This window comes from Rhinopithecus roxellana, chromosome 2 (assembly GCF_007565055.1).
Source record: "Rhinopithecus roxellana isolate Shanxi Qingling chromosome 2, ASM756505v1, whole genome shotgun sequence".
NCBI classification, from domain to species: domain Eukaryota; kingdom Metazoa; phylum Chordata; class Mammalia; order Primates; family Cercopithecidae; genus Rhinopithecus; species Rhinopithecus roxellana.
In genome coordinates, this window is record NC_044550.1 from 21,858,595 (window position 1) to 21,872,897 (window position 14,303).

The 14,303-nt window shown below is 37.8% G+C and overlaps 1 protein-coding gene across 4 annotated transcripts in view; it reads left to right on the plus strand.

Moving 5' to 3' along the window:
- Window positions 1-14,303, plus strand: part of SEC24B (SEC24 homolog B, COPII coat complex component) — a 111,785-nt gene that overhangs the window by 47,125 nt on the left and 50,357 nt on the right. For 2 of the 4 annotated variants that reach the window (XM_030915959.1, XM_030915965.1), the window contains exons 4-5: window positions 962-1,066; window positions 11,695-11,775. In XM_030915959.1, coding sequence (XP_030771819.1) covers window positions 962-1,066; window positions 11,695-11,775 — 186 coding nt within the window. The remainder of the gene's footprint in view (window positions 1-961; window positions 1,067-11,694; window positions 11,776-14,303) is intronic. The other 2 variants (XM_030915969.1, XM_030915971.1) reach the window with 1 other exon arrangement.

Consider the following 14,303-nt stretch of genomic DNA (forward strand, 5'->3'; position numbering starts at 1 on the left):
CCACCCGCCTCAGCCTGGCAACTGCTGGGATTACAGGCGTGAGCCACTGCTCCCGGCCTTCTTTTTCTATTAAGATTATTTTATTTTCCCTGTTAAAAATTGTATAGATGTTAATTTTTAAAGTCCTGATTCTGCCAGATGGAATAATAGAAATACCCAATTACATTTTTAAAAGGGAAGTAGTATACAGTTCCCATTATCAGTTTATTAGGCCCTTTTCCACAGAATCTGCCTTCTCTTGGTGTATTTCACAAAGGACCAGTCTTAATCACCTGCTTCAGACTCACATGTAGGCAATAGGATGACACTGACATGACTGTCTGTCTCAGAAAATTCAGTTTTCTGTAATTCTCACACTTGTATGGTCACAGTTAATAAGTCTCCCAGCCCCCTGTCCCGTCGACCCCGCCCTCCCAGAGTATCTACTGTTAGCAGAGAACTATGCCGAATACAGTTTTTTTCTTTAACTGTCATTCTTTTTCTGTTATGGGAACTGAGTTTACCATCAAGGTAACATTAGCAGAAGAAAGGTGCCAAGTATGTGTTTTGTATGCTGTACAAAATCAGTTCACTATAATGATCACTGCCCACCGAAAATGCACAGTCCCAAAGGAAGTATATCACAGGGTCATAAGGTCAAAGAAAATAAACGTGTATAGAGCTCAGTAAACTTTTCAGAGAGTATTATTGCAGCTTCCTAAATACTAACTGTATTGGACAATACATGATAGATACCTTTTCACACTTAAGCCAGTTCATATTAAAGCTGCTTTTACTAAACTGCTTTGCAGAGATTTTCTAATGGTTCTAGTTTTGATAATAAATTTGCTAATATTAATATGCATGTTGGGATGTTCTTTGGAATGTCAGAATTCTTTCTCACTTTTAATGCAATGTCAAAATTTTATTTCTCATCTTTCCTGTTGGTTTGACTCTTATGTTTGTGCTTTCCACTTTACAGGCATGCAGTATGGTGAATATGTTAATAACCAAGCTAGCTCCGCACCAACTCCCTTGTCATCAACTTCCGATGATGAGGAAGAGGAGGAGGAGGATGAGGAAGCAGGTCTGCTTTAGCTTTACACCAGTTCTTGATCTTTTCCTGCTCAAGTTTTCTTTTTTATTTCTACAGTCTTACTTAGCCTTTTAAAAAAGAGTCTTTGAAGATTTAGCATGATGAACTTACAAGGTTTGCATTATAGAAGGTGTGTCACATAAAATGAGGTGTGTGTTTGTTTTGTTTTTCCTCCTTTAGGCATCTTTGCCATATTGTAAATAATAGAATCAGAATACCTCTTTCATGATAGTAGAGTGCATTCTTCTTTCAGAAATGCATTTCCTTCCATGTCACATGCAAAATAATGAGTCCTGACTGAAGCTTTTGGCTGGTGATTGCTCTAGCATCGTTTTAGGAATAATGCTTCATTTTCTGCTTTGCATGCTACTTTAGTCTAATCAAAATAAGCCATGCGGATTTTATAATAGGGATAGAGAAATAGGACAGTGTTTTAGTGAGGTCCTTTTGGCTCTTCTTGTCATGTATTTAGAAGGCCCAGAATTTGTAGTTATTTTCCTGCTTCATGAAGTAGTACATATCTTGCTAGTTGAAGAAGTCGTGCATATGGTTATGTGTTGCAAACTGTTTAATATCTTTTTCTGCCTTTAATAGGTAGAACACTGCTAAAAATTAAGCAGTTCAGTTCCCATTAATTCTAATACAGGTTGAATATCCTTTATCTGAAATGCTTGGAGCCAGAAGTGTTTCAAATTTCAGATTTTTTGAGATTTCAGAATATTTGCTGCAAATACATAGTGAGATCGCTTGAGGATGAGACTCAAGTCTAAATACTAAATTCATTTATGTTTGATATACACCTATACATATAAACTAAAGGTAATTTTGTACTATATGTATTTTTTGTTTTGTTTTGTTTTTTATTTTTGAGACAGAGTCTCACTCTGTCCCCTAGGCTGGAGTGCATGGCACAATCATGGCTCACACCAACCTCCGCCTCCCAGGCTCAAACCATCCTCCTGTCTCAACTCCTATGTAGCTGGGACTACTGGGACTACAGGTCACCCTGCACAGTTAATGTTTGTAGTTTTTGTAGAGATGGGGTTTCGTCATGTTGCCCAAACTGGTCTTGAACTCCTGCACACAGGGAATCCACCCACCTCAACCTCCCAAAGTGCTGGGATTACAGGCATGAGCTACCTCACCAGACTTGTACAATATGTGTATATTTTTGAGATGGAGTCTTGCTCTTTTGCCCAGGCTAGAGTGCAGTGGAGTGATCTCGGCTCACTGCAAGCTTCGCCTCCTGGGTTCACGCCATTCTCCTGCCTCAGCTTCCCAAGTAGCTGGGACTACAGGTGCCTGCCATCATGCCAGGCTAATTTTTTGTGTTTTTAGTAGAGATGGGGTTTCACCATGTTAGCCAGAATGGTCTTGATCTCCTGACCTCATAATCTGCCCGCCTCTACCTCCCAAAGTGCTGGGAGTACAGGCGTGAGCCACTGCACCCGGTCTTGTACAATATTTTTAATAATTTTGTACATGATACAGAGTTTTGCCCGTGACTTGTCGTATGAGGTCAGGTGTGGAATTTTCCACTTGTGGTGTCATGTCAGCCCTCATAAAATTTTGGATTTTGGAGCATTTTAGGATTTTGGATTTTCGCATTAGGGATGCTCAACGTATAGTTTAAGACTGAACCAATAAGTGGTGATCTTTCAAGTTATTATATGTGACCATAATTCTCTTGTTCTAAATGGGAAGATCTATTCTACAATCATTTTAACAAAAAATTTCTATTGTGCATTTAAAAATATGTAAATCATTATATGCGACTCGAGGGGATAAAAATTGGGAGTGGTGGGAAATAATTTTTCTTACTCTAGATATGTAAGTACCCATCTGTGTTTCTGAAATTTTTTTTGTAATTTTAAATTTTAACAAAATTTCAAACTCACAGAAGTGTAAAAGAACCCCTCATGTACACTTTACCCAGATAAACCTTTTTTTTTTTTTTTTGAGACGGAGTCTTGCTCTCTCGCCCAGGCTGGAGTGCAGTGGCCGGACCTCAGTTCACTGCAAGCTCCGCCTCCCGGGTTCACGCCATTCTCCCGCCTCAGCCTCCCGAGTAGCTGGGACTACAGGCGCTGCCACCTTGCCCGGCTAGTTTTTTGTATTTTTTTTTTTAGTAGAGACGGGGTTTCTCTGTGTTAGCCAGGATGGTCTCGATCTCCTGACCTCGTGATCCGCCCGTCTTGGCCTCCCAAAGTGCTGGGATTACAGGCTTGAGCCACCGCGCCCGGCCAGATAAACCGTTTTTGCCACACTTGCTTTATCATTCTTTATCAATATATTTTTTCTATACCATTTGCAAGTAAATTGGAGACATCATGAACTTTACCGCTAATACTTTATTTATATTTCCTAATCATAAGGTCGGTGTCTTACATAGCCAAAATACAGTTATCAAGAAATTGAGCATTGACGCAATAATATCTGATAACACAGTTCATTGTCAAATTTCAGTTGTCTCAAGTAGATCTTTTATAGCTATTTTCATGGTCCAGGATCCAATCTGGATCATGCGTTGAATTTAGTTGTCATGTTAGAGTTCTTCAGTCTCCAACAGTTCATTAGCCTTTCTCTTTCCTTGCCTTAACATTTTCAAAGAGTACAGACCAGTTATTTTGTAAAATGTTCCCCTATGTGGGTTTATCTGAGGTTTCCTCGTGATTAAATTCAGATCATGCATTTTTCGGAGGATTACCACTAAAGCAATGTTGTGTTCTCAGTGCATCCTATTTGAGGCACATGGTGTCAATTTGTTCTCATATTGATGAGGTTAACGTTTATTATTTGAATAAGGTGGTATCTGCCAGGTTTCTCCACCATGAAGTTACTATTTTTTGCTGTTAAAATTAATAAGTAATTTGTGGGGAGATTCTTTGAGACTATGTAAATGTTCTGTTCTCCAAAAAAGAAAAAAAAAAAGAGAGAGATCAGAAAGATTTGGTGGCTAGGTGCAGTGGCTCATGCTTGTAATCCCAGCACTTTGGAAGGCCGAGGCAGGTAGATCACCTGAGGTCAGGAGTTTGAGACCAATGTGGCCAAAATGGTGAAACTCTGTCTCTACTAAAAATACAAAAATTAGCCAGGTGTGGTGGCGCACGCCCATAGTCCCCGCTACTCTGGAGGCTGAAGCAGGAGAATCGCTTGAATCTGGGAGGCAGAGGTTGCGGGGAGCCGAGATCACGCCACTGCCCTCCAGCCTGGGTGGCAGAGTGAGACTCTGTCTCACAAAAAAAAAAAAAAAAAAAAAAAAAATTAGCATTTATGGCTTTTTTCTAATATCTTGTTTATTATTTTTCTTGAGTATATTATAAATTTAAAATTCTTGAGTTTTTATGACATTTGTATTTTAATAATACCTAACATTTTTAGCATTTACTGAATGCCTGTCATAGCAGTACAGAGCTTTTGTGTCAGTTTTTCTAGACTCACATCCCGACTTTGTCACTATCTAGCTTTGTGATAATGATGGTAACAATTACATATAGTTGTTTTAAGGATTGAAGATGTTGTTTGTAAAGGGCTTAAAACAGTGTGCGGCAAATGGTGAACACTCAGAAAGATTAGCTGTCGTTACCAGCATTGAGATTGTGTTCTTGTCTGTTCTTCTTAACAATTCTGCAAGGCAGAAATAATCAACTCTGTTTTACAGATGAATTAACGGCAGCCTGAACAGGTTAAGTAACATTTGTCTGTGCTCACACAGCTGCTCAGTAGGCAGAGTAGGGATTCAAACTGAGGTCTCTCTGCAGGAAAATATGAAAAAGAAGGTGTCTTCCTATCCAGTGAGAGAACATAAACCACAAGAGTAGGTGGGAAGTAAAGGGCACATGACGGTAGTCACTACAGTATTAAACTTAGATGTTATCTTACTTCTGTGTTTTTTTTCTATTCCACAAAATAAGACCATATTATTGATGTTTTTACTATAGTCTTGGTGCTCTCTCTTCATGGTTTTTTAAAATAATATCTTTGTTGGTTGCAAATTAAAGAAACATTCTCAGTGGTGAGATGGGAAGAAAGTCTAGCTTTAAAAGGAATTTTATTTTTTTAAACCCTGCCCAGTTACAATAATTTTTTTCATATGTACAGAGGTAAAAGAAAGTGGCTGAAATTGGTGTGGGGATTGCATGTAAGTGTCTAATAAAGTAGCAATTTGGAGTGCTTCACTTCTTAAGCATTTCGGTGACATGTATTCCCTTTATTTGTGAGATTTTTGTGTGTTTAGTTTATGTGGGGTTGTTCTCCAACTTTGAAAAAATTTCATTGAACCGTGATGAAAAATCAACCAGCAGGTTGGAGAATCAGAAGCTATTGGGTTAGCAGTGTTAAGTATTGAGGAAAGTTTGGCTGAAAGCTGAGGAAAAAAAACAATTCGAAAATCTATCAGGAAGTATTTGTCTTGTTTTGTTTTTCTCCACTCTGTAGCACTGTTTGGAGATAGAGGGAAGAGAGAACATGAAGAACATTTCCTGAGTCTCTTGCTAATATGTGTTACACTTGTGATATCTGTTAAGTTGTAATTGTAGCCCTGTGGAGTAGGTGTTATTATGAGATCTGTTGTTACTAATGAGGAGCAGCTCAGAGATGTCAGGTGTCTTTTTCCTCAACTGGTAGGGAGTGGACATGAGAAAATCTCAAATTATCTGGTTAATTTCAAAAAGTTTAGCAATACTAGTAAGTATATTACCTTTGTTGACCCATTTTGCTTGTCTTTTAGAGAGAGAACAGCTTAAGCCTTTATTTTTTAAAGGCTTACTTGCTTTCTGATACTCTTCCCTAGCTTCAAGGATTCTGAGCTATTCTTATCTGTTCTCCTCGTTACTTCTTTAGATTTCAGCTCCCTCTTTTTCTCTTTCCTTTTTTCTTCTTTCAAGCTGTAACGTAGAGCCAGTAAAAGAATGAGAGAAAATTACTTCCAACTACTGCATTTCATACTTGACCCCCATTTGATCTCAGAATACTTAATATCACTAATTGCAGTGTGAAGTGACTGAGGCAAATTGATGCTATCCAGGTGTTAAGCATGGGACAAGTACCAAAGCTATTGATTGAGTGGAAACCAGTTTGTATGCTGAAAGCAGTATTTTGCTTGCTATCAGGATTCCAAAGATCAATATATAGCTAATGCATAGCTATGGCCATCAAATACTTCTATGATAGGGAAACAGATACCATATGATTACAGTACAACTTGAAAGGTGTAAGCGGGCAAGGGTGGCTCACGCCTGTAAATCCTAGCACTTTGAGAGGCCGAAATGGGCGGATCACCTGAGGTCAGGAGTTTGAGACCAGCCTGGCCAACATAGTGAAACCCCATGTCTACTAAAAATACAAAGATTAGCCAGGCATGGTGGCCGGCGCCTGTAATCCCAGCTGCTTCGGAGGCTGAGGCAGGAGAATCACTTGAACCTGGGAGACGGAGGTTGCAATGAGCCGAGATCATGCCACTGCACTCCAGCCTGAGTGACAAGAGTGAGACTCTGTCTCAAGAAAAAAAAAAGAGAAAAGAAAAGTGTATTAATTCAGGGTTGAGAATGTGCCCCTGCATAGGAGAGGAAATGATTTTCTGTGGGCATACAGGAAAAGTTTGACAAAGGATTTGAAATTTGAAGGATGAGTAGTAATTTGTCATGTGGAGAAAGGAAATTATGGCTAACAAACCAACATGCATCATGCATAAACAGAAGAAAAAATGTAGTATTGGGTCAAGAGTCAGAAGTTGGGTGTAACTGCATCATAAGGTAAAACAGAGGATGGTAAAGGAACAGACAGGTGAGAGATGCAGGTGAAAAGGACAAGTAGAAGCCAAATTTTTGAAGTTTGTTTTATGACAATGTGAAGGCATTTAGATCTTATTCACTAAGATGCTGGGGAAATTTGTGAAGGTTGTTTTTAAGCATGTTCAGAATGTTAACATACAAGTTCAATAAGGTACTGTATTTTAAAAATACCTTTTTGATTTGTTTGCCAGTAATGGCATGACCTCTAATTAATTCATTAATTAGATTGCATTAATCTAAATAGCAAAATATCATGAGTCTGTTTATCTTACTGATTTATTTGGGTTTGTAACGTTGCTTTGCTATTTTGACAAATTCAAAAATAGAGATTTGCAGTTATTTTTTCTTCTGAAAGTGAATTTAAAGTGAACTAGCAATTTTCAAACTATTTAGTAAACAAAATAGAATTAAAAAATTAATACTTTAAAGCTTATAGCATTATTAAAACGAACAATCTTTAAAATATTAACAGTTGATTTGACATGAAAGAAGCTAAACGGCATAATTGAGTAGTAGTCTGTTCTTTGGAATAAGTGGATGTATAAGTAATCTTTTATCTTTGGACTTTATTTTTTTTCAAGAGTGGTTATTTCTTGATATATACATTTAAAAGTTTTTCTTAGAATTCCCATGATATTTTTAATAGCAGTTTTGGGAAATAATTCACATACCATAAAATTCACCTATTTATGTTGTGCTGTTCTGCAGTTTTTAGCATTTTCACAAAGTAGCAACCATCACTACTATGTAATTCCAGAACATTTTCTTCACCCCAAAATAGAAACGTCATACGTTTTAGCATTCTTCCCATTCTACCCTCCCCGCACAGCCACAAAAAGCTCTAGGCAACCATTAATCCTCTGTCTCTATAGATTTGTCTATTTTGAACATTTTATATGTAGAGGTCATATAATATGTGGTTGTTACTTGCATCTTTCTCTTACCATAATATTTTCAAGGTTCATCCACATTATGGCATATGTCAGTGCTTTATGATTTTTTGTTGCCAAAAAATATTCCATATGTGACTGTATCACATTTTATTTATCCATTCATGAGTTGATGGACATTTGGGTTGTTTCTACTTTTTGGCTGTTAGGAATAATCCTGCTGTGAACATTTGTCGACAAGTTTTTGTGTGGGTTTATGTTTTCATTTCTCTTGAGTAGAATTGCTGGGTCAGAACTCTGTATTTAACTTTTGAGAAACTGCCAAACTGTTTTCCAAAGTAACTGCACCATTTTACAATCCAGTGAGGATTCTAATTTCTCCACATCTTTGGTAATAAGTTTTGGCAAAGATGTGGAAAAATTGGAATCCTCATTGGATTGGTTATAACCATCCTAGTGGATATAAAGTGGTATCTCGTTGTTTTGATTTTCATTTTCCTAATGGATAGTGATGTTGAGCGTCTTTTCATGTGTTTATTGGTCATTTGTTTATCTTCTTTGGATAAATATCTTTTGCCCATTTTAAATTTGGTTATTTGTTGTTTTATTGTTAAGTTGTAAGAATGTGTTACATATTCTGAACATTAACCCCTTATCAGATATATGATTTGCAAATATTTACTCTCATACTGTGGGTTGTCTTTTTACTTCTTGAAGATATGGTAACCTTTAGAGCACAAAGTTCTTAATTTTGATGAAGTCCAAATTATTTTTTTTCTTTTGTTGCTTGTACCTTTGATGTCATATCTAAAAATTCATTTAGTCATGAAGATTTATTCCTGTATTCTTAGAGTTTTGTAGTTTTAGCACTTACATTTTATGTCTGTGATCCATTTTGAGTTAGTTGTAGTGTAAGGTGTAAGGAAGGAGTCCAGCTTTGTTCTTCTGCATGTGGATATGCCTGGTTGTTCCAGCACCATTTGCTGAAAAGAATATTATTTCCCCATTGAAATGTCATGGTAAATTGTTTAGTTTTATTAAGGTAAAATATATATAACATAAAATTAACTATTTTAAAGTGTATAAGCCAGGCGCGGTGGCTCAAGCCTGTAATCCCAGCACTTTGGGAGGCTGAGACGGGCGGATCACGAGGTCAGGAGATCGAGACCATCCTGGCTAACCCGGTGAAACCCCGTCTCTACTAAAAATACAAAAAAAAAAACTAGCAGGGCGAGGTGGCAGGTGCCTGTAGTCCCAGCTACTCCGGAGGCTGAGGCAGGAGAATGGCGTAAACCTGGGAGGCGGAGCTTGCAGTGAGCTGAGATCCGGCCACTGCACTCCAGCCCCGGCGACAGAGCAAGACTCCATCTCAACAAAAATAAAAATAAAAAAATAAATAAATAAATAAATAAATAAAAATAAAGTGTATAATTCAGTGGCATTTAATACATGTACAGTGTTGTGTAACCCCTACTTCTATTTAGCTCTATCTAACTTTGTGAAGTACTAGACATTTTCATCATCCCAAAAGAAAATCCTACACTCAGTCACTCCCCATTTTCCCCTCCCCTCAGCCCCTGGCAACAGCCATCTACTTTCTGTCTCTATGGATTTACCTATTCTGGATATTTCATATAAATAGAATTATATAATATATATGACCTTTTCTGTCTGATTTATTTCACTTAGGCAAATTTTCAGGTTTCATTCACATTGTAGTGTGCATCTGTACTTCATTTTTATGGCTAAATAATATCCCATTTTATAGATATACCATATTTTGTTTATCCATTCATCTGTTGATGAATATTTGGAGACTTTTGACCTGATATATCAGCATTCTGCTTTAGTTTAAAATTCACAAATAAAAGGAACAAAAAGGAAAGGGCATTACTTTCCATTATTTATTAAGAGGAAAAATATATGTGCAAAATTGTTCTACTTATCACGAAGAAGGCACTTCGTAAATATTAGTGTCTTCTACCTATTACTTATTTTATGGGTGTCTTCATATCCACTGTCTCATTTAGACCTTGTAAGAACATAAAAAACCACACATAGGACATATAAAAAATTGTTAGCATTTTGCAGAAGAGTTATATAGCAAGTTACCTTCACTTATTCTCAGGAGAAAAAAACCACAAATTTATATAGCAAGTAAATGATGGAGTTGAGGTAACTGCAGTCTTTGCCTCCAAATCATATTCTTTGCTAATAAGAAAATGTTCCTACACAAAAAGCATTAGCTGTTATGCCCTGAGTCAGTATACCTAATTCTCATGTTTATGTAAAATTATTCAATGAAAGATAATTATGCATACCTGTTCTTTTCCTATCACAGTTGAAAATTAACCTAAATGTAGTTTAAATACCAGTTATAATATTGGTATTAAGAGCAAGGGATGGCCGGGCGCGGTGGCTCAAGCCTGTAATCCCAGCACTTTGGGAGGCCGAGACGGGCGGATCACGAGGTCAGGAGATCGAGACCATCCTGGCTAACACAGTGAAACCCCGTCTCTACTAAAAAATACAAAAAAAAAAAAAAAAAACTAGCCGGGCGAGGTGGCGGGCGCCTGTAGTCCCAGCTACTCGGAGGCTGAGGCAGGAGAATGGCGGGAACCCGGGAGGCGGAGCTTGCAGTGAACTGAGATCCGGCCACTGCACTCCAGCCTGGGCGACAGAGCGAGACTCCGCCTCAAAAAAAAAAAAAAAAGAGCAAGGGATAACCTCTGTAGCATAGAATTTTGTGTTACTGTGAAACAGAGCAAGATCTCTAACATAATAGAGGGATCATGCAGATTTTTTGTTTTCTTCATCATAATAAACTCTAGCATATGTACCTAGGATAATTGTAGGTCTCAAAATATGTGTTGAATGAATGGAAGAAGTATATTGTTTGTTCTATTCATGTGACCTGTGACCAGATTTCATCATAAATTGCCACTGAATTCTCATCTTAACAGGTTTTGAATGAGCACACATAATAAAAATTCTTATATCTGACATTTATATAAATTAGTGTGCCTTTCATTTATATTACCTTATTAAATATGGCAGGTATTATTTAATCTCTATTCTGCAGCTATATAAACTGAGACACGGAAAAACTTAGTAGCATGCCAGATAGCAACCTAAGCTACAGACTCCTCATTTATCAGTCTCAAACAGTGTGCTATGATATAAATAAAAGTCATTAAAATTTAATTACCTTAATATACCCTAAGATTGATAAAATGTATTTAGTATTTATCATTAATAATGATAAAATAGGCCGGGCGCGGTGGCTCAAGCCTGTAATCCCAGCACTTTGGGAGGCCGAGACGGGCGGATCACGAGGTCAGGAGATCGTGATCATCCTGGCGAACACGGTGAAACCCGGTCTCTACTAAAAAAATACAAAAAACTAGCTGGGCGAGGTGGCGGGCGCCTGTAGTCCCAGCTACTTGGGAGGCTGAGGCAGGAGAATGGCGTAAACCCGGGAGGCGGAGCTTGCAGTGAGCTGAGATCCGGCCACTGCACTCCAGCCTGGGCGACAGAGCGAGACTCCGTCTCAACAACAACAAAAAAAATGATAACATATATTTGGTAGATGTAATCCTTAAGATGTGACTATATTAACATTTCTATCAACTTAGAATTTTTATTTATGTGTTTGACTACTTTTAATAGTTTAATATCTGTTCTTCTCTAAGATGCCTTACATGTTTAACTGAGTTTTATCCCACTCATCGGCTTCATTTTCTCTCCACTCTCATCTTCTATTCTTAACAGAAATTCATTGGTTTTTAAAATGTCTGTAGACATCAATCATTTCACTTTCTTACTAGAATCAGGAATTTTCCTAGTTCAGCCAAAACATCTTTTTCAAAATTGCCAAAGGCTGGTTTAAGATACTTTATCATTTTAAACCTAGTAGATGTTTTGGTTTTCTTTTTAGGTGTTGACAGCTCTTCTACCACAAGCAGTGCTTCTCCAATGCCCAACAGTTATGATGCCCTGGAAGGAGGCAGTTACCCAGGTAATTTGTTGTTTTGTGCTTGCTTGTTCTTCATTTTAAAAGTTATTGACCATCAATTGCCTTCAAATGTGAACATACGTTACACAAAATAGCAGGCTATATTTTTCACAAGAAAAAAAGGACATTTTTCTGGCACTTTTCAGCCGCAACTTAATAGCATTAATAGCATTAACTAACAACTATGAAGGTTGTTTCTGGGGCTATTATTTTTTGTTGTTATCATACTCTGTCTTTTTCTAAAAGATTGTCAATAACTTTTCTCTTCTTTCCCCTTCTTTTTAAAGAATAACTGCTCCTTAAATAAATTTTATATTTCTATTCTCATGCTTAGGTCTTTGAATTCTTTTCAACCAGCCTCTGAGTATAGTCTTTGACTCTTTGCTCCCTCAGTGACTTCTGGCTGCCTCTAGTAGGTAAATAGATGCTACCCCCAACTTGGGGGTAGGTTTTGGAGACATCACTTTTAACTATATCTGAAATCACTTTAGCCATTACATTCAAGTACAGGAGTGGATAGTATTGAAAGAAAAAACTATCATTTCATTTTAATATTTTATACTGTGAGTTTTCTTGCTCTCCTGTCTCCTATCACTGACAACCTGACAACTGTACCTGACCTCTGTCTCTCTTTTTCTAATGATTCCAAGCTTCAAAACTAACAGAAAAAGCAGTTTTGCCCTTCTCTTTATTTCTTATCTCTTTGTTGATGATCCAGGATGAAGTTTAATTGAAGTTGGAATGTTCTATACTTAAAAAAAATATATATATATACTATCTTGCTGTCACTATTCTATGAATCAGTAGAAAACTTCAGTCTTTTCAGCTCAGTATGGAATTGCCTTGTAATATTTTAAAAATACTGCTGGGCGTGGTGGCTCACACCTGTAATCCCAGCACTTTGGTAGGCCAAGGTGGGCAGATCACGAGGTCAGGAGATCAAGACCATCCTGGCTAACACGATGAAACCCCGTCTCTACTAAAAATACAAAAAGTTAGCTGGGCATGGTGGCGGTCGCCTGTAGTCCCAGCTGCTTAGGAGGCTGAGGTGGCAGAATGATGTGAACCTGGGAGACAGAGCTTGCAGTGAGCCGAGATCTCGCCACTGCACTCCAGCCTGGGTGACAGAGAGAGACTCCGTCTCAAAAAAAAAAAAAAAAAAAATTTTTTTTTAAATACTTGAATAAATGACTCAGTTTTTTGTAGTTAAGGATTTTTGTCCCTAGGAATTTTGTTTGTGTGTGTGTGTGTAAGAAGTTGTAAACCATTCCAAAAACAATCTCTTGTCAAGATAGTCTAGAAGAGTTGCTTAATTCACTAAAAGATGAACAACCATATAGTATGAACTTTAAATTAATGAACTCTAAATTAATGAACTCTAAATTAATGAAACTCTAAATTAATGTGAAACAAAAAATGTCTAGTGTAGTATAGTTGAAAGATTCTGGCCCTGCAGTCATACTTTGGTTTCTTTGTATTCATTCAGTCAACAAATTCTAATCTTGTAATCCTATGTGTTGAAAGTACTTCAGTAACCTTGGACAAGTTTTCTTCCTATTATACTGCACCAAAATTAAAGAACTATGTGAGCATCTGTAGCAGTAATGTTAAATAAACTGTAGGCCTACTGTATGTCAGGTAATAGGATAGATCTGTAGAATTCTTTCCTGAAGAAGGGGAGAAGATTTAGACCTTCATGTTTGTAACTCCAGTTTTCTTTCCTCCTCCTCCTTCCTCCTCCTCCTTCCTCCTCCTCCTTCCTCCTCCTCCTTCTTCCTCCTCCTTCTTCCTCCTCCTCCTTCCTCCTCCTTCTTCCTCCTTCTCCTTCCTCCTCCTTCCTCCTCCTTCCTCCTCCTTCTTCTTCCTCCCCTTCCTCCTCCTCTTCTTCTCTCCTCCTCCTTCTTTTTTTTTTTTTTTTTTTTTTTTTTGAGACAAGGTCTCATTCTGTCACCCAGGCTGGAGTGCAGTGGTGTGATCATGGTTCACTGCAGCCTGGTACTACTGGGCTAAAGCCATCTTCCCTCCTCGGCCTCCCCAGTAGCTGGGACTACAGGTGCACACCACCATATCCAGCTTTTTTTTTTTTTTTTCTTTTCATAGAGATGGGGTCTCACTTTATTGTCCAGGCTGGTATCAAACATCTGGCTTCAAACAGTCCTTCCACCTCGGCCTTCCAAAATGTTGGGATAATAGGCGTGAGCCATTGCACCCAGCCCCATTTTTTTTATTTCTTATGCTGATAAATTGTCATGTTACGAGAACTTTCTGCCTATGTTTCCATCACCATGAGGAGAGACAAGCAAGAGATCTAAGGATTATGACACCGTATTGAAGGTCTTATCCTCTTAAGAAGTCTGGGAGGTTACCAGAAAGCCAGTAAGCTGATCCCTGCCTAGTCAGCACAAGATGATAGCAGAATGTCTAGGAATGTATCTTCAGAATTAGACCCAATAAGGAGATGTGATTCTTCAAGGGAAAAAAAAAAAGATTGATTCAGTTAAATGTTTCTAAGAATGTATTTTTGCAGAATC